General features: G+C 39.3%; 1 protein-coding gene across 16 annotated transcripts in view; it reads left to right on the plus strand.

Moving 5' to 3' along the window:
* Positions 1–19,847, plus strand: part of CD44 (CD44 molecule (IN blood group)) — an 86,959-nt gene that overhangs the window by 58,999 nt on the left and 8,113 nt on the right. For 4 of the 16 annotated variants that reach the window (XM_020963845.2, XM_020963847.2, XM_020963851.2 and 1 more), the window contains 7 exons: positions 1,609–1,728; positions 2,728–2,910; positions 5,488–5,574; positions 8,610–8,702; positions 10,189–10,389; positions 14,129–14,176; positions 17,883–17,963. In XM_020963845.2, coding sequence (XP_020819504.1) covers positions 1,609–1,728; positions 2,728–2,910; positions 5,488–5,574; positions 8,610–8,702; positions 10,189–10,389; positions 14,129–14,176; positions 17,883–17,963 — 813 coding nt within the window. The remainder of the gene's footprint in view (positions 1–1,608; positions 1,729–2,727; positions 2,911–5,487; positions 5,575–8,609; positions 8,703–10,188; positions 10,390–14,128; positions 14,177–17,882; positions 17,964–19,847) is intronic. The other 12 variants (XM_020963857.2, XM_020963859.2, XM_020963861.2 and 9 more) reach the window with 9 other exon arrangements.

Here is a 19,847-nt window from a genome sequence, read left to right on the forward strand (position 1 = left end):
GGAAAGGAAGGAAAAGAAATAAAAAGAAAGATTAAGAGAGAAAGAAAACTAAGATTTCAGCACAAAGTCAGTATGGTAGTGTTTAATAAAAACAAAACAAACAAACAAAAAAAACCAACCCAGTAGTCTTAGTATCAAGTCACTTTAACTCCCTAATCCTCAGTTTTCCTACCTGAAAAAAAATGGAGGTGAGAGAATAGATTGGATGCTTTCTAAGGAGACTTCCATCTCTAGCATTCTGTGATTCCAATATTATTCTTGTTTGTCAATGTGCCAGGGGTAGATAAACCCAGGGCAGCCCCCTGTGAGACTCCATCCTACTCTCATTCTTATTTTGAGACTTGAGGAAATTTGTGAAAGGGGTTTGTGTTTCAAACTTTCACCATGTTTGATGACTCCATATGCTTCTGTGAAGACTGTGGAGACATATGAGGATTAGTTAAGGGCACTATGTATCTTGTATAAAGAAATAGAGCCTGAAGTTTAGGACAAGATATCTTTCTTTAGAAATATTGGTTTCCATGATGCCTTTTGGCCCTTTGGTCATGTCCATTGTTCACTTCTTGACTTCATCTTGAACTTTAGATATCTCTCTTGGGTGGAGATAATACCCCTTCTATCCTCTTGGACTGTGGTTACTGGGAATAAGATCTCCGCATCATGATCATGGTGGCTTCTTTAACTTTGCTTGGCCATCTTTCTATGTAAAAGAAAGATGATAATGTTTCCTGACATGTGAAGAACTCAGGAATTCTTCATTTGCTTCAGTGACATTGCAGAGCCTTCCTGTTTGTATGGTTTGCAATATGGATTCTTGTGCAAAGAGCTGGCCTTTTCTTTCCTTCACCTGCATTTTGCCTTCTGAATACATAACATTCTTGGCAAAATGGCGCGTTTGGTGCCTGCATACTCTTAGTGTGGTTGAAGTGGCAGAGCAGTTTTCAATAACTTTCTAACCTCTGTTTTCCTTGGCTCCTGATGGATTAGGGAAATGCTGGGTAGACTGGATTTTACAAACACAAAATGGGTATCTTTCTTGCTCAGGTGTCCTTCTGCAAACAATCTAGATGTCAGAAGCAATGCCTTTTGACAGTTGCTCTTTAGATCTCAGAGATGACCAGTCGTTCATTCATGCTCATCACATCTAGAAGCTTTCTAAACCTTTGCCAATTCCCTTCTTTGAGACACAGAACAACATTCACTTCATGGTGATGCTGTGACATCTCAGAATACAAACGCATGCCTTAGGCTCTCCGTTTAAAATACTTGAGCAATATGGCATGGGAGAATATTTATCATCTTTGACCTGCTGTGGTATCTCTCTTTACTCCATTTGTTGGACTGTAGTGCAAATGATTCATAAACTGATGACAAAGAAAATGAGCATGAATAAACAAAAGCTCCCCAAATGACATCTGGCATCAAACAGAATCCAACCTTCCTCTTGTTTACCATCTCTCCCTGCCTTACCACCATCTATACCAAGTATAGATGATACTATTATGAAGCATAAGGAAAATTCTAAGAATATGATGCTTGGCTCATTGTCAGCTGTTAACTTTTTTTCTAAAACTATTGATTTAACAACATCATTGTTATTATCTGCAGCCCAGGACACATATTCCAGGCAGGAAACAACATCCCAGAGGCAAGATGATTCCTGGATAGGCTACCTTGATCCAATTTCCCATCCAGTGGAACACTACAATCCAACAGGAAGGAACATGGGTAATGAATGACTCCCAAGCAGTTTTTGGTAGCGTACCCAAAGACACCATTTGGTCTCACTATTTGTACTCATGTACTAGGCCTTAGTTATTGCTTCTTTTGTTGGTTTTTTTAAATGTTATTTTTTTATTAAGTCAGCAAGAATTTCTTTTAAATACTAATTTCAGCATTGGTGCAGGGGAGCCATGAGCTGAGGGACTGGAGGAGAGTTACCTTTCTGGGATGAAAAAAAAAAGAGAGGAGTTAGTCCTAACCCTCTAACTTATTTTTTTTAAATTTATGTGTCCTAGGCACATATAATTAAATGGAGAAACATCCTATTGTAGGATCAAAAAAAAAAAACACATAAAGGCAAGGAAATGAGAAATGGGCATTAGTCAATTGCACTAAAAGATCAGATTTTAGTTAGTAATCATTAAGGGCTCAGAAAGGGGTTTCAATGTGAGAATTTCTCATCTTGGTATTTAGAACCATAACATGGGATTTTTTGAGTCTGGGACTAGTATATAAAATGTGCTTGGGGCAAGAGGAAACTCAGCCCTGGAAGGGGGATGAGAGACCCCTGAGTACCAGCTCGAGAAGAACTCATGGAGACAGGAAGCAGCTCAGCTTGACATCTGGTAGCTTACTATTTCACTAATTATTATTGCTCAATGATTGCTAAATTCTCTAGTTCTACACTGCAGAAGGATTGTAAACAATCCTATTGCAGTCTGCAGTCAGCACCATGGGACAAAGCTCCAGTTCCCTCACCCTCTTTTTATTTATTGCTCCGCCTCTCATTTGAAATTGACATTTCAAAAGGATAAATGCTCTGATTTGGGCACCTGTCATGCAAAATATGGCTCTAGTTTTCTTCAATACGTTTCCGTCTTGCATCTCACAAACAATGCAAATGCAAGATACAAGAACAGACTTGTTTTTCTTTACAAGAACATAAGATAATGATGACACTCTTACCTATTTTTGTAATCATAATTAATTCTCACCTCATGACAGATGGAAAACATACTGAAACATCTACCCATGATCCAATGGGAGGTGGTACCTCTTTTTTCTCAGATTTTAATGAGGAACTACCCCTCAGTCCACCTTCTACCCCTATGAGTACTGTGACATCCGGAGTTACTGAAGTTATCTTTCCAGGAGGTTTTGATTCCAGAAATGAAAAATTCCAAACAGGTAATTAGGCCATAACTAACAATATGGGGATGAAAACTGTCAATTTGCAGCGAGCATGTTACAAATTGACAAGAGCTCTGTATCCCAATATTGAGGAAGAAATCATAATTTTTGAAGGCAGATATGATGTATACATACATACATACATACACACATATACATACATACTTACATACACACATACACATACACACACACAGAGTGTTGGAATACACTCCAAGATGTATAGTCGTATTGAGTATTGGTGGGTTCTAAATCTTTTCTATCCTCGAGCTTTTAATTGAACCCCCAACTCCCACATAGATGACAATTTCCACTTCATTGAGAAGACTGAAGTCACCTGATAGGGCTCCTGCAACTAGTTTTCATTTCTCCACACTTCTCGGTATCACTACCCACTCTTCATGCCTGTCTTTGGAAGAAATTATTTATGCTTAATTTTATACCTGTACTTTCTATCCCATTCCCTCTCACCTTCTGGATCTTGTTGCTACAAATCCCCTTTATCCCATGAATCTTCAGTCACACTCTTTCCACTAGTTCCTTCCCATTTTTCTACTGATATGTTCAAGTCTCTTCAATCCTAAGAAAAATGATTTCCCTTGACTTCTGTCCATCTCTCTTCTCTCTTCCCTGCCAGACTTCTCTGTAAAGATGTCAACAACTGGGCTTAGAATCTGGAAGACCCAAGTTCCTCAGATACTAGATGTGTGACCCTGGGCAAGTCACTTAACCTCTGTCTGCCTCAGTTTCCTCATCTGTAAAATGGGGATAATAATAGCACCTACCTCCCAGGGCTATTGTGAGGATAAAATGAAAGGAAATTTATGAAGTGTTTTGAAAGCCTTAAAATTCTAGATATTATTACCATAAATAATAATATAATAATAAAGTAAGGCATACCTACACAGCATAAAAATGGAAACTTTTTTTTTCTTTTAGCTATTAAGTAATTTCCCATTTGGTCCTTCCAATCCTTATACATCCTACTATTACTAGCAAATGTAGACCAGAGAAAGCATGCTATCTCTACCTGCCAGGTACTAGGATAATGGGGAAATTAGATTTGGCATGACAGAATCTGCATTCAGATCCCAACTCTGAGACTCACAAGCTATATGAATTCATGCAAGGCACTGTACCTCTCTTGACCTTACTTTCCTCATCTAAAAAAATCAGAGGGCAACACTAGAAGATTCCTTAAGATCCTAGTCAGTTCTATAATTATGATCCTCCTATTGACTTTGTCTTTTGTAAGAGAAAGAGAGTTGCCCAGTGGATATAATCAATGTATCAGTGGATGAGAGAACCTGGATTTAAATTCCAAGTCTGTGAGATTTCATCTCTGGGTTTTTTTTTTAATCTGTAAAATTCAGGGATTAGATTAAATGACCTCTTAAATTCCTTACAGTTCTAAATCCTCCAATAGTAAGGCTTCTGTTTAGATTGTGGTCTCTGATAAGACTTGTCTGTAGAAATTTACCTTTCTAGGCAGGTTTCCTTCTGGGACCTAGACCTCCCTTTGGTAGGGCATTCTTTCTTGATTTTTGGTTTTCGAGTTAGGGTTAATTGAGCTCTTGCTTGGAGCCACATTTAATGGGTTATGAGGGAGATCTTGAGTTTTTCCTTCAAGTCTTAAGTAAATGACTTCAATGCAGACACTTGTAGGTAGCCTCAATGATTGTATTTAAAGCAATTTGGAAATGACTAACTTCTAAATTCAGAAGAGGTGATAACTTTATAACTAGTCTGAGCTGTGAGTCAAAGAATCTCAGAGGTAGCCAGGGTCTCAGAGACCAAAGAGGCCAAATGACACCACCCATATGATTTAGTTCAAGTACTTAACTTCTCTGGCCTTCAGTTTCTTCATCTGTAAAATGAGGAGGTGAGACCATATGACCTCTGAGGCCGCATTGAACTCTAAAATGATGATCCAATAATCCCATGGTCTCTCTTTAATATCTCTGACAAATGATTCTCCAGCCTTCCCTGGAAGGCTTCTGTCTGAAAATCCTCCCTTGTATCAACCTGAAATCCGTCTTCCTATCACTTCTACACATCTGTCCCACTTCTGCCTTTTTTTGGTAAGCAGATCTGATCCATCTTCCACAGAATAGCTTTTCAAATTATTGAAGACATTTATCATGCCTTCCTCTCTAGTTCCTCTCCCTCCTAACTATTGCCAGTTTCTTAAAATGACCTTCATACAACCAATGTCGATGTTGATGGAATTTGTGGACTGACCTTGCTTTCCTTCAAGACCCACTCTATGCTTTCCATATGAAATTTATTGTGGTGTTCTCTTAGTTACTGTTAGATTTTGCACCAGGCTATTGTTGTTTTTGAAGTCTTGGTGAATCTCATTTCTCTGGGTGCACCTACGATAATTTACAAGGTCCTATTTCTTTCACAAGCTACTGGATGCCTTTTATACCCATGTTTAGAACTGTCAGAAAAAGTTGTATAAAGGGATAATCAATATATGTATGTAGAAAAACAAAAATAGATCAGAGCCACAAAAGATTTGGAAATAAATGTTCAGGAAACAGATTGTTAATGCTTAATTAACCCCTCCAGATACAGCACCTCACCACTCAACCGCAGATCCCAAGGAAGGGTGGCTAGAAGACAAAGGCACCACACATTATCCTCCGATGGCCACTGGTAAGGATAACGGCCTCCAATCCCTCTTCCCGTCTCAGCAGCCAGTCTTCCTGCTTCAGCTCTTGTTCAGGTTTGCTTGTTGTTGGGTGATGGTAGAGGAATGAAGCAATCTGGCAGCCTTACTGCTGGGAGAGGCATTCAGTTTTGCATGTTGTTGGCTTGAATTTGGTGGATGCTTCTGCTGTCTACTTTGCTTTTAGTGGATTAGGATTGTTTTTCTGTCATATTCTGTATACTCTAGAATCAATGACTTTGTGTGAATAATCTGGGAATATTCCAATGCATGTCTTAATTCTCTAAGGACTGGCTTCTCTGTGAAGAAAGTGGATTTTGAAAATGGTTTTCAAGTATTTTCACCTGCTTACTCCCATTTTCTTTGGGGTCTAGACCTGTGATTTCATCTGTGTAGAGAACTCTTGGTGTGGCTTCCAGCAATGTAGATTTGTATCTCAGGGTTTTAGAGTGTTGCCTGGGGCATACTGAAACATTAAGGGACCTGCCTACCATTATTCATCCAAAGCTATTTGAGGAGGACCTAACCTCAGGTCTTTCTGACCCCAAGGCCAGTCTCTATCCATAATAACTGTCAATCACCCTTATGTGCTAGATATAATTCCTCAAAAAAAATTAGAAATTCCTCAAATGGAGAAGAGGCAGGTATTGATGCCTTTTTTGAAGGGAAGGTAATAGATAATCAACCCAGTGTCCAAGGGAGGAAGATCACCAGGTGTTATTATTTGGTGACTAAAAGTCAAGGTCATGGAAATGAACAAAATCCAAGGAAAGTAAATCACCCAACATTATCTACCATCAAACTTCTGTGTAGAGCCAAACTTGCCTCATTGTCATTTTGCAGTTATAGACACAGTCCAAGAACCCCACCCAAACTCATTCAGAATTCACTGACAGAACGATGAAAAAAAAAATCATTCAATTCAATAAACATTTATTGAGAAATCCAATCCAACAAACATTCATTAAATACCTACTGTGTGCCAGGGAGTCAACTAGGCAAACAGACCTTTTGTAAATACTTATTTTATGTCAAGCACTACGATAAGTTCTGGGAATACAAAGAAAGGCAAAAAATATCCCCCCCTTCACCTCGATGAACTTACATTCAAATAGGGGAAACCAGCATGAAAATAAGTAAATATATACAAGGTGTATACAGAGTAGATGGGAGGTAATCCCCCAAAGGTACTGTGGGGGCGGGGACTGGGAAAGTTCTCATGTAAAAGGTGGGATTTCAACCGAGTCTGGCAGGAAGCCAGGCACCATGCTGAATACTGAGAATACAAGGACAAAGGAAAAACCTTTCCTTCCCTTCCTTCCTCAAGCAGCTTAAATCCTACTGAAGGTTAGGGGGAAGAGGGAGATATTACATTTTCACAAATAAATCCATGGATGATTATTTGAGGAAGGAATGTGTACTGACACAGAGGGGATGAGGAAAGGCTTACTCTTAAAAGAAGTGATGTGTGAACTGATTTTTGAATGATACCAAGATGCCAAGGTGAGCAGGGAGTGCATTCTAGGCATGGTGGATAGTCTATGGAAAGACACAGGAGCCTGGAAATGTAATGCCAAGTTTGGGAAATAGCAGTCAGCCAAATTATCTGGAACACAGAATGGGTGAAGGGGAGTAATATTTAATAAATCAGGAAACACACCCTGCGCCAAGGAGTTTATGTTCTACTTGAATCCAAAGCTAGTTTAGAGAGTCATTCATATGGAATGCCTTTCCTTTCAGCCCCTGCGCTAATGCAGGTAAAATGATGGTCATGTCTTATGAATGAGAGCCTTCATTTTGGGTTTCATTTCAGGAACATTTTTCAGGTTTCTAAGGTCATCCCCTTAAGATAAGGGAAAATCCAGACCAAAGCCACTTTTACAATTTGAATAATTGGCATTAACTTTCTTGTTAGGCCATGTGTACCTATTCTGTCTAGAAATTTCGAGTAAATTTCAATAGAATGTAAGCTTCTTACGGGCAGGGACTGTTTTCCTTTTTGTCTTTGTATCTCCAGTACCTCGAAGAGTTCCTGGCATATAGTAGGAAGACAGAAGAGCAAGAAGAGAGAGAAGAGAGGAGAGGGAAAGGGGAGAAGAGTGGGAGCAGAAGACAGGAGTGTTATTGAATTTTTTCAAATTTCATATGCCTTGTGGCTTAGGATATTGATGATGATATAATAATAATAATGACTAGCATTTATATAGCACTTTAAGGTTTGAAGAGCTTTCCAAATATTACCTTATTATCTTTATAGCAAACCTGGGAGGTAGGAGCTATTGTTATCCATATATTATGGATAAGGAAACTGAGGCAAACAGAAGTTAAATGACTTGTCCAGGGTTGCACAGGTAGTAAGGACCAGTACCTTTCACAGAGAAGCACAAAGAAATTGGTCTCAGACTCTCAAAGCTATTTCAGATATAGTCTGCGATCCTAACCTGAAATGGATATACACAGATAAGGGTCTTGTCTTTGATCCTGTGAATGGTGTCTTCATGTAAGCCCAGAGAGTCCACATCCAGGGCTAAGATCTGAAACATAAGGAAAGAGCCAACTGGCAACTGCTTGATGGAATGGGGCTGGAGGCGGTGGAGGGAGGTGCCTGAACCACGCGTTTCTGTGAATTAAATCCACCTGGAGTTCCCATAAGCTGGTTCCTCTAGCTGGTCCTCTTCCTCTGCTGTGGTTATCTGGCATGTATGACTGCCATGGGAGTTTGTATCCATTACAATCACGTTTCCTGAATAGCAGCAAAGCCTTCTTGACTGTTGGCAGCAACTGTGTTTCACAATACTATGGGTTCCTTTCCTGTTTTCCTTGGTGGTTGGTTTTCCTGTGTGTTTTCTGTGACCAGGGCCAGGGCCAATTCAGGGCAGATGATATGACTTGGGGGGTGGGGGTGAGGGTACAACTCACTCTAAAACTTTTCAATGTTGAAAAATTAAGTGGTCACTTTGGGGAAATGAGAGGTCTAATGCACACCCAAAGTTTCCAATTGACTCTGGATTCCTTATCCTAGCAGAACACAATCACCCTCAGAGCACCTCCAGACCGCATACAGGTTTGGAAGACGGCCACAAGCATTCCCCAGCTCCTTCTCCAACGTCTCTCAGTAAGGATGGCAACTTCTAATGGCTTCACTCAGTAAATTCATTATGTTGGCTTCAGCTATTGATCAGTAGAAAGCATGAGTACTGGCTGTGGTGGATGGAGGAGCCAGCATAATCAGCTGGCCCCCATATTGCTATGGGAGCTGGAGGTCTTTAGTGATGGAGGTGCTTCTGGTGATGGTTCTCTGCTTTTTCTGCTTATTGTCTTCTTGATCAAATATTTCTCTTAAATGCAAGGGTTGATTCCCCCCTCCCCCTTAAACTCTCACATCAATGATGTAATTTTTGCCATAGTAAATGATTTATCCCTCTTTCAGAATGATCTCAAAGTCAGAATTATATATATTTTTTCTGTCTCTTAAATGAATCGCCTCTTTCTGGTTCCCAACATGATCTGTATTCTAGCTGTGTTTGTCTTCATGGGTCATAAATCTAAAATGACAATAGCCTGTGGCTCAAAAATATGCCTTCATGGCAAAGGGTAGAACAATTTGATCAGCAACACTGGATTCTGACAGTCCTCCATGTTTTGTATTCAGGTGCAGAAAGGCATTCAACACGAGGTTGCTTTTTTGATACTGTACTATGTCCACTCTTAAATAAGAGGCAATGTGGCATAATGATTATAGTACTGGGCATGGAACCAGGAAGACCTGATTTCAAATCACTTATAGCTGTGATACCCTGGGCAGTTACTTAGCATCTATGTGCCTCAGCTAAGTCCTTAGGACTATTTTCCTAAGTTCAAAATGGGATGTGATTTGCTTTGGTGGAGAAAATTCCATAAAGGAAGTTTCCCATCTTGATGAAGTCACAAATTCTTCATGTATTCTCCCTCAGCTTTATTAAAAGGATTTGTTGTTCAGTTATGTCTGACTCTTCATGACCCCATTTGGTGTTGGGTTTTTTTGGGGGGGTTGGGGCAAAGATACTGGAATGGTTTGCTATTTCTTTCTCCAGCTCATTTTACAGATGAGGAAACTGAGGCAAACAGAGTTAAATGATTTGCTCAGGGTCACACAGCTAGAAAGTGTCTGAGGCCAGATTTGAACTCAGGAAGATGAGTCTTCCTGACTCCAGGCCCAATCCTTTATCCACCTACCTGTCCCTCATTAAAAGAATACTGAAATAGAAATCAGTTGTGAACTAGATAATGATAGATGTGGTGCTTTACCTGGTTCATGGGTCAAAGCTCCAGCAAATTAAATGATCCTCGAACAACACAGGCAAGAGGATGCAGCTAATTCTCCTGCTGATCCTGATAAACCCACTATGGACCTAACTGTATTTGTGCTCACCCAAATCCCATCTACTTAGCATTGGCCGAGATGCTCATTATAAAATATTGATCCTGGAAGGCCATTTGCTCTCTGGCCCTTTGTTGCCTTGTCAATGACTTTTAAAAAGTTCGATACCAGAACTCAAGAATTTTGTGCACGGGGTAGCGGTCTTGCAGACGTTGGGGTTACAATTGATTCCACCTTGCAGCAGATGGAGATGATGGATTAGAATATGGAAGCCTTCCTGAAGACTCAACCACTCCTGTTGAAGATTCCTTCATTCATTTCCCAGGCAAAAATGAGAACACAGCCCATTCCTCAGTGACCCCCGTGACTACTGGGTTACCAGGAGTTACTAAACCTACTGTTTCAGAAAGTTTTATTCCTGATAATACGCGGGTCCCTTCAGGTAATTAGGTTATTTTATCCCATTTGCTTTTCCTTTAGCTGTTCTCTTAACCTTTTTTTGTGTCATGGAGTCTTATGAGAGACTCATCAAACCTGTGGGTCCCTTCTCAGAATGTTTTAAAATTCATAAAACAAAACACATGATTACAAAGAAAACCAATTATATTGAAATACAGTTGTAAATAAATGTATATATATATATATTTATATCTGTAAAGATGTATGCATATATGTGTATATATCTATATCTATATCTATATCTATATCTATATCTATATCTATATCTATATCTATATCTATATCTATATGTAGATATAGATATAGATATAGATATAGATATAGATATAGATATAGATATAGATATAGATAGATATACGCGGTTCATGGTCCCAAGGTAAAGGGCTGTGCTCTAAGAACCCTGCTTATAATGGTTGGGAAAGATGTTATGTCTCTTTAGACCATGATTAAACTTTGTGTGATCAGAGAAAGACTTTTTATACCTTCTGTTTTCTTAGATTTGAACTGAGGCACTTCAAATCCTTACTAGAGGTGCTGCTGTTAAGTATCTTAACTTCTATCAAGCCTCAATTTCCTCTTCTATAAAAAGGGAGTCATAGCCCTCATGCCACTGACTTCACAGTGTGGTTGGTGAGGTGCGGTTCTCTGGAAAGCTCCATGGAAATGCATGATTCAGTTGATCACCAGTCAGTTCATCCACACAAGATCTCCTTTCTTGATCTGGTGATACCCATTTTGTTGTCTTTGTGTTGACTCTGTGATCCACACTCCCCACCTTCTTATGGTTCTTTCTGACTTTACTCTGCACGTAACCATGGTTCAATCTCCAAAGACTCTTCCCTTTGGTTGTGGCAATTAGATCACTAGTATTCTTTGGTGAGCCAATCTCATTTGGTGATGGTGAACCTCATGAGCATTTCTGAATATATCTCTGTGTTGTGTCTTACTAATCACAGGTTTTTACCTCAGCTGCCTTGATGGGGAAAAAAAAGTGGTTTTAACCTCTTGTTCAAACCCTGTGGATCGATCCAGGTGCAAGTCCTTTTCTGAAGAAAAGGAGAATGAAAGTGTGAAAGTAGATTTGATATTAAGAAATTACCTAGCCTCTCCTAATACTAGGTGAAATTCTCACCAAACCTTTGATCACTCAATCAGGGTTACAATTTACCTCCATTAGGGCACGGACTGATTCACTTTTGTCTTTCTATCCTTAGAACCTTGCACTTTGACTAAAACAGAGTTGATGTTCAATATATGTTTATTGACCAACTGGTTAGTTAACAGCCTCTACCCATAAGACAAGGTGAACCGCCAAAACAAGTCAGAATTCATATTGAGTCCCTTGTCCTAACACTGTTCGATATTCCTTCTGTTAAAAAAAAAAAAGTTACTGTGACCTTTTGTAATGGTTATTATTTTGGGAAATTCACCTGGAGAAATGGTCTAAAAGCACATGGAATTAATTAACTGACATTCTCTATAGCCAGCCAGAGAACTGGGTTTCTCTTATTTTGGGGGGGAGGGGTGTGGTAATTTGGCAATTTGTATGTTAGTTCACATTTTTAAATGATCGTTTAAATAGTTACAAATGCACAACCAGTACGGTGGGGTTGTTACCAGATAGAATACATATTCATAAACTTGATGTTCACATATTCCCATTGTTACCCAACCAAAATTATTAACCAATGTGTTTTAGAGTGGTATGAGCAGAATTTCCATAATTTTATATAGAAAAATTGTTTACAAAGCCTTGAATTCTGGATCATGGGTGGCGCTCAAAATCACTCTCATGCAAAACCCACCTCTTCCCCTGGTTTGTTCTTCTTTGTACTATAAAGGTGTTTTTTGTTTTTGTTTTTATTTTTTTGAGGGAGAGAGGTAGGGAAGCTGTGATGTTAGTGTCCACATTTCCATGAATTTTAAGTTTTAATAGATTTGACCAATGCTGAATGGATGTGAGCAACTATAGTGATGATGTTCTTTGTGACAATTTGACCCCAAGATACAATGGAAACTTGATCTTCTTCAAAATGATAAAGCCCATCTGTCAGTCAACAAGGACTTATTAAGTACCTGCTGTGTGCCAAGCACTTTCCTAGATACTGGGATGTAAATCAATCAACAAATATTTATTAAGCATTTATTATGTGCCAGGCACTGTCCTAGGTACTCCGGATTCAAAAACAAAAATGAAATAGCCCCTGTCCTCAGTAAACTTATAGTCTATCAAGGTAAATAACATACACAGACACATTATATATAAAGATATATACGTATGGGTATATATATATATATATATATATTATATATATATATATATGTATACGTATACATATATGTGTATATATATATATATATATATATGTATATGTATATATATATATATATATATATATACACATATCTATATATGGAAGTAAGTACATCCATTCTCACATTTCACTAGACATACAAACAGGGTAGGGCTGCCATATGAGTCATATTGACAACTAGTGAATCAGCTAGATATTTCTTCAGCACCTACTATGTGCCAGGCACTGTGCCAGAAGAGAAATCAATAGCCATTTTATGAACCCACTTGTCTTCTCCAATACACCTAGTAGATATTAATTATTTGGGAACAATTCACTTTTGTCTTAGTAACCCCAGCATCTGGTATAGTGCCTGGTCCATTAAAAAATATTCATAGACCTACGATTTCATTAATGTTGGAAAGTTCAGTGCAGAATGGCACCTTCTCTGTCAAAGAGCAGGGACTAAATAAATGTTTGTTGATTAATTACTATGTTTAAGGCACCACGGAAACCAAGAAAAGGGGGGGGGGGATCCTTCAAGAAATTTGCCATGTACTAGGATGACACAGCATGTAGCTGTTCTCTGAGGGTCCTAACTTTATGATTAAGCAATATTTCTAATATGATGTTGGGAAATGTAGCCTATGGAGTTGTTGCTGATATCCCCAAATACTTTGGACCAAAGATTCTGATTCTTGCAATCCATGTACCAATCTCTGTCTCAGAGCTATTGGTGATGGAATGCTTTCAGATTTCTCTATTATGTTGATTATTAAAGTATTGATTCTGGAGGACTGGTGGGAAAGACTAAACTTTGATCCTGATCTTTATGTTTCCTAATATAGTTTTCAACTAATTGTGATAGCAATAAATACCAAACTCCCTCACCTTCAATTCAGTTCACCAAATATTCATTAAACTTAGGCTTAAACCCTAGGCTTAACTCTGTGAATGCTCACCTTTCTGGATCTTCCCCTCCCTTTGATGAAAGAGTGCTTGTTTTCCTGACTTCAACATGATCATTCTAGCGGACACTATTGATTTTTCTAGTGACTTCTTTCCATGGTAATTTCCAGTAGAGACCAGATCTTCCATTACCCTCCTCTTCTCAAATTAAGTCACATAACCTTTGATGGGTTGAGGACAAAAATGTTTGTCTTAGAGGTGGGAGGTGGTGGTTGGGTTTCCATTAAGGATACTCTCTTCTTGATGTGTTGTCTGATTTTTCTAAATTTTGGTTTTCATAAAACTTAAACCCACTCTCCTGGTGGATTGGAAGATGAGGAATGAATGATGGTTACTAACCATCCTTGGGTCCTCTTTTCTCCTTCCAATGAGCCTAGAAACCAGTAAAAAAACAATAAGGAGGGTTCAGGAGGTGGTTTAAGTACAAATGACGGAGTCATTATTAATTGATCTTGACAGATCACGACGACTCGCGTGCTGGTCAACCTCGCTGGCCTGCTGTTACAGGTGAGTACTGTCTCCATCATTTGCTAGCAACAGTAACAACAAATAGCAATAACTCATATTTCCACAGGGACCCTAGGTCTTACAAAGTATGGTCCCAGGACATAGTGGAAAAGCTGTTAATTGAAGTGGAAATGGGGCTAGTTTTGGAATCAGAGGAGCTGAGTTCAAGTCGTGGTTTTGTTCCTTACTACTTGTGTGATATTAGGGAAGACCTCCCTATAAAATTAGGCAGTTTCTAATGTTTCTTCTAGCTCCAAATCTATAAGCCTATGAACTCAGCATCTCTTGGCATGTTTTTCTCAGAGTTGAATGAAGACAGTTATTGCTACTACAGCATTATCTCTCCTCCGAGAGATTTTATCTCTCAAATTTCAGAGTCAAGGGCTCCAGATCAGAAAACCTGCTTCCCCAGCTGGTCTCCCATAGCTAGACTTTGTTGGCTTTCTGGGTATGAAGCAACAGCCGCTTTACCTCCTACTTTATCTCTGTTCTTGCCTTGAGTGAAAGCCAGGTGGGTGGGAGTCATTCTCTGTTCAGGTCTGTTCCCTTTCTCTCTATGCAAGCACCCATTGTTCAAATGCTAGGCTCTCACCAGGCTGAATACACACCCAGAGATCTTTCCTTGCCACGGGCAGTTGTTTTGAAAAACAAAATGGTGAGATTAGGCTCCATTAATTTCTTCCATTCAAATATCAAAGGCTAACCTGAGTCAGAGAGAGTCTAGGAAGAGCCAGTGGGTTTTTCAAGCATTCTAGTATACCAGACAGGTGAAAACCTGCAAATGATCTTGAAAACTTCCAAAGTGGGAGTAAAAGCAACTTGGGCTAGCTGACTTGGATAGCCTTGTAGATTAGGTAGAAGCCCACCTCTAGAGCTAGAAGAGATTTGGGGCCCATATCCGGAGCACAGGGCATAGCACAGTGTAAAATCTATTGAGGGCTCCGGACTCAGAGAAATCAGATAATCTGGGTTCAGGTTCTATCCCTGACACTTAACCTTCAGCAAAGCATTTAAGCCTCCCTGGGTCTTAGTTTTCTAACCTGAAAGATGAGGAGGATTGAACTAGATGGCCCCTGAAAATGCCCTTAGTTCCAAATCTAAGCTACGAGGAACCAAGTAGCTTTCCTTGGTATCTCATCAGAGGACTGTTGTTGAGTTTTCCCATACTGTGAAATAGTTATCCATTACAGGAGAAGGCATCTAAATTGAATGAGTTAAGGAGGCACAAAATTAATGAAGCTTAGATTTGGGTCAATTCTTTGTGATATATCTTAGAAGGTTTTCTCCATTTTACTGACTTTCCTCTTTTTTTTCTTGAAAGCAAATAAGTTTTACTGATGCTTTTTTCCCTTACTTCCAGCACCATCATCTTGGGATATATAACTTCCATCTAAAAACAAGCAAACAATTTTTTTTTAAATCTAGTGCACTTTTTCTTGTAATTAAAAAAAAGTTAAGCAAAACCATCCCATATAAGGACCACATCTGACAATGCATACAACATTTTGCACCCATAATCACCCACCTCTCAAATGAAGCCAGTTTCTGTAGGCTGCTACAAGCAGATTGGCAGCTATTGATATCACAACAAATCAAAGCTGGAAAAGAATTTGAAACCTTTGTAACTTAAATCTCCTGTTTTGCTGTGTGTCTTGTAGCGGAAAAGTTGTGGTATTTCAGAAATCAAGAGAAGGCTCAGTGGGTACTTATCAAATCTCTACTATATACCAGACACAGTGCTAGAATCTAGAGATACAGAGACAAAACAAACACAGTCTCTGCCCTTAAGGAGGGCGTAGTGTACTGGGCAGGTGGGGAGATGTGTTATGTATGCCAATAAGTATTATTTTTTATATTTTATATTATATCATATCATAATACATTATAATATAATATAATATATTATAACGTGTAATATATATTTATATTTTATATTTTGCTGAAGGAGAAAACAATTGTGTGGGGATCAGCACTTAGCACAATGTCTGACACATAGAAGGTGCTTAATAAACGTTTGAGTGATTTGATTGACTGATTGACCAGGGAAGATTTCATGGAGGAGGTACTAACCTGAGCCTTGATGGAAGAAAGTGTGGAGTCGAGGAGATGTATTACAGGCATGGGTGGGGGGGGCCTTCGTGCCTCTATGGAAAGGGGACAGATGGAGAGTTGAAGACAAGGAACAACTGGCCAGTATTTTGGTGGGATTAGTTGTTGTCCTCATGCTCGAAGAGGATGAAAATGACATCACTATTTTTGAGCTATTTTTTATGTTATCATACTTTTGGCTTAGTGTCTCTTCTGAAGAAGGGAAGAAGGACAGGAAACAAGCGTTTATTAAGCACCTACTCTATGCCAGGCACCACACTTTAAAAGCACTTAAAGCATTTTAAAAAATCTCATTTGATCCTCACAATAACCTGGGGAGGTAAATGCTATTATTATCCTCATTTTACAGGTAAGGAAACTGAGGCACACAGAGGTTAAATGACTTTCCTAGGTCACACAGCTAGTATCTGAAGCTGGATTTGAACTCAGGTCTTCCTGATTCAATGCCTAGTGCTCTATGCCCTGTGGCACCCTCTAGCTACTTCAAAATACCAAGGAATAAAGTGGAAAAGTATTTATTAGATTAGGACAGGAAAACATTTACTATGTGCCAAGCACTGTTCTAAGGCCCAGGGACATAAACAGAAAATCAAGACAGTAACTGTTCTTAAGAAGCTCATTGGAGGAGACACCATATAAAAGAGGGACTCATGCTTATGTTCAATTCACTGCATTTGGAAGGGCCAGGGTGATACTTAGACAGGGATGGCTGCAGAAAAGATGACAAGACTCGGAGGCCCTAGCAGAACAGTGGCACTGTCATCAATCACCATCATCGTGGCTAATATTTACATAACATAAATCTTTAAAATCTGCAAAGCATTTCACATATTTACTCACTTTGTCTTCACCACATCCCTGAGAGACAGGTGCTATTATTATCCCCATTTTGCAGATAAGGAAACTGAGGCTGAAAGAGGCTAAGTTTCTTAGGCAGGACTTGAATTGACATCTTCCTGACTCCAAGTCTACCCCTGTATCCATTACCTATCCATTAGAAATAATGGTAGTAGGAAGGATGAGCACCAAATTGGACTTTGAAGGACCTGGGTTCAAAAACTAGTTCTGTTCCTTGTTTCCTATAAGATCTTGGGCAAGTGGTATCTCTAGAATCCTTGGTTTCCTCATCTGTAAAATGGGTTAGTTAAATTAACGGGCCTCTAAGGTCAGCTAGCTGACATTTTAGGACTATACGTCTGAGCGTTGAATAGACTGAAATAGAAAGGTTGGAGTTGGGGTTGAGTGGGGGGACAGGACAGTAATTGGAGGAAGCACTGTTAGCCAGAACTGAGTTCCCCAGAGCATCCTGGATGCAATTGAGAGTTTTCATGTTTTGTTAGGAAGAGGGAGTGCTATCTCAAAAAGGCCAGTGTTAGTCAAACTGAGAGCAAAGCTAAGAGTTAGGCTTGGGGGCAGAAGGGGATGTTACATTAGATGGTGTAGCCCGAATCTATCGATATTTTTACTTTGATCTCTCTAAAATAGTGAAAGTTTAGCTCTTTCCTGAATGGCTGGGGATCAGCTCATGGTGAAGGAAGCATTCCCTGATGACTATTTTTATGGGCGCCAAGGTAAAATGCCTTGTTTTCTTTTCTAGCATATTCAACACCAGTCCCTGATGGAAACCAAGGTCAATCTGAACAAAATCCCAACCTTAAAAGGAAGCCCAAAATTCCAGGTATGTTTCAATTTAAAAGAAAAAAATCATCTTATAGAGAACCTCACAAAACCTCTTTGTCCTGATGAATCACAGAAGGAACAGCCGAAAAGGATTGTACCAGACTGGTCACCAAGGCTTGTTCTTACCGACTTTCAAATCCATGGGAGAGGGAAGCAAAGTACAGCTGGATAGCCCAATTCCTCCCCCTGAAGCTGTGGATAATGTAAGCCACTCGGTCTCCTGGGTACCAGGTACAGAGGGATGAAAGCACTCCTTCCCTTCTCCATTGAGCCTAGATTGACTTTTGAGTAGATTTAATCCCCGAAAGTCCCAGAAAAATCATTCTAGCGCCATCATCACTGCAGCTGTGATTCTGTGTATAAGCCAGCCAGCAAGAGACTGTATGAGACATTGATGGGACCAGTTCTGGACAAATTAATTCGCCCATGCCTTGAATTCCAACAAATGTATTTGTTCTGGCAACATTACAGTAAACTGGGTCCAGGCGCACTGAATGGTGGGAAATTAAAAGATTGTTTTTGGAACCATTCAGAGAATGAGTTTTATTCATTTCTACCTAACACCCCAAGGTTTTCCCATATTCAGAAAGAATAGATCTTTTTGGGGAATGATGCATTTGCAGTGGTTAGCCACGTGGTTGTCAGGTTTAGAGTATTGAATTAGAGGCGTTATGGCAGCATACACAGAAAGCTGGCTATGGATTGGGAGGACCTGGACCCAAGCTTGGTCTCTGCCACCCCCTAGCTATGTGACCCTGTGAATAAATCACTTAACCTCTCAGAGCCATAGGCTACTTTCTAAGACCATAAGGAGCAGACAAATTGTTGGTCTGCATTGCTGAAGGGCGCTTTCCATGCTGCAACTTTCTTACAACAATCAAATGATAGGTTGGGAATTAATTGCAAAATTTTTAATGGGTTCAGGATCGAATGAGAGCTTTTATCATTAGGGTTTAATTGAATTTAAGATTTACCTTGAATTGTAATTTGATCTATTTCAATCCATATTCACTGCAGGGGTCACAAGACCATGTCTCTTTAGGACAAGAGGTTTTAAGGATTTTTGTGTGACATAAATCCTTTTCACAGTAGGAAAAAACCCACAGACTTCTTCTCAGAAGAATATTGACTGTTTTGTTTTGTTTTTTTCACTCACATTTGAAAGACATATTAAATTTTAATTAGCGCTTAGTAAGTACTAAGTATTTTTTTCTTGTCCAAGTTCATGGACCTCTTGAAATATATCCATGGACCCCTTGAGGAGGGCCATGTAGCTTGGGTTAAGAACTCTTGCTTTAGTAGGAAGGAACGAAGGAAGCAATTGAAACTCCTTCCAGTGGTCTGTTTGCCTAAACTCTGCCAGAAGCCAGAGCCCTTCAAGGATTTACGGGTGGTAAACATATATGTTGTTTAGAGAAATAATTTACAATGACTTGGGCATTCAGTGAGTCACGTACAAATCAGTACTTGAGATAGGGAAAAAAGAGACAAAGATTAATCCTACCCCTCCCCCCCATTTTTTCTAATCTCCTTTACTATCTCCCATAGGTTTCCTTGACCCTCTTCTCCTCTATCCTCAAAAGATATATTTAAGGGGAAAAAAAAACAAGAGCATAAATCTTTCATAATTATTTTCACTCAGTATTGGGATTAAGCTGAAGTCTCCCAATTGATCAATCAGTTAGTAAGCATTTACTAAGCACCTACCATGTGCCAGGCATTCTGCTAGGCACTGAGACTATTAATCTAAATTATGAGACAGTCTCTGCTCTCAAGGAATTTACCTTCTAATGAGGAAAGAGCAATGACTCAAGATTTGGAGCACCTGAGTTCATATCCCACCTCTAACATACATATTATTTTTTCTTTAATTAATAAGCAT

Source organism: Phascolarctos cinereus, unplaced genomic scaffold (genome assembly GCF_003287225.1).
Source record: "Phascolarctos cinereus isolate Bilbo 61053 unplaced genomic scaffold, phaCin_HiC Scaffold_9;HRSCAF=440, whole genome shotgun sequence".
NCBI lineage: Eukaryota > Metazoa > Chordata > Mammalia > Diprotodontia > Phascolarctidae > Phascolarctos > Phascolarctos cinereus.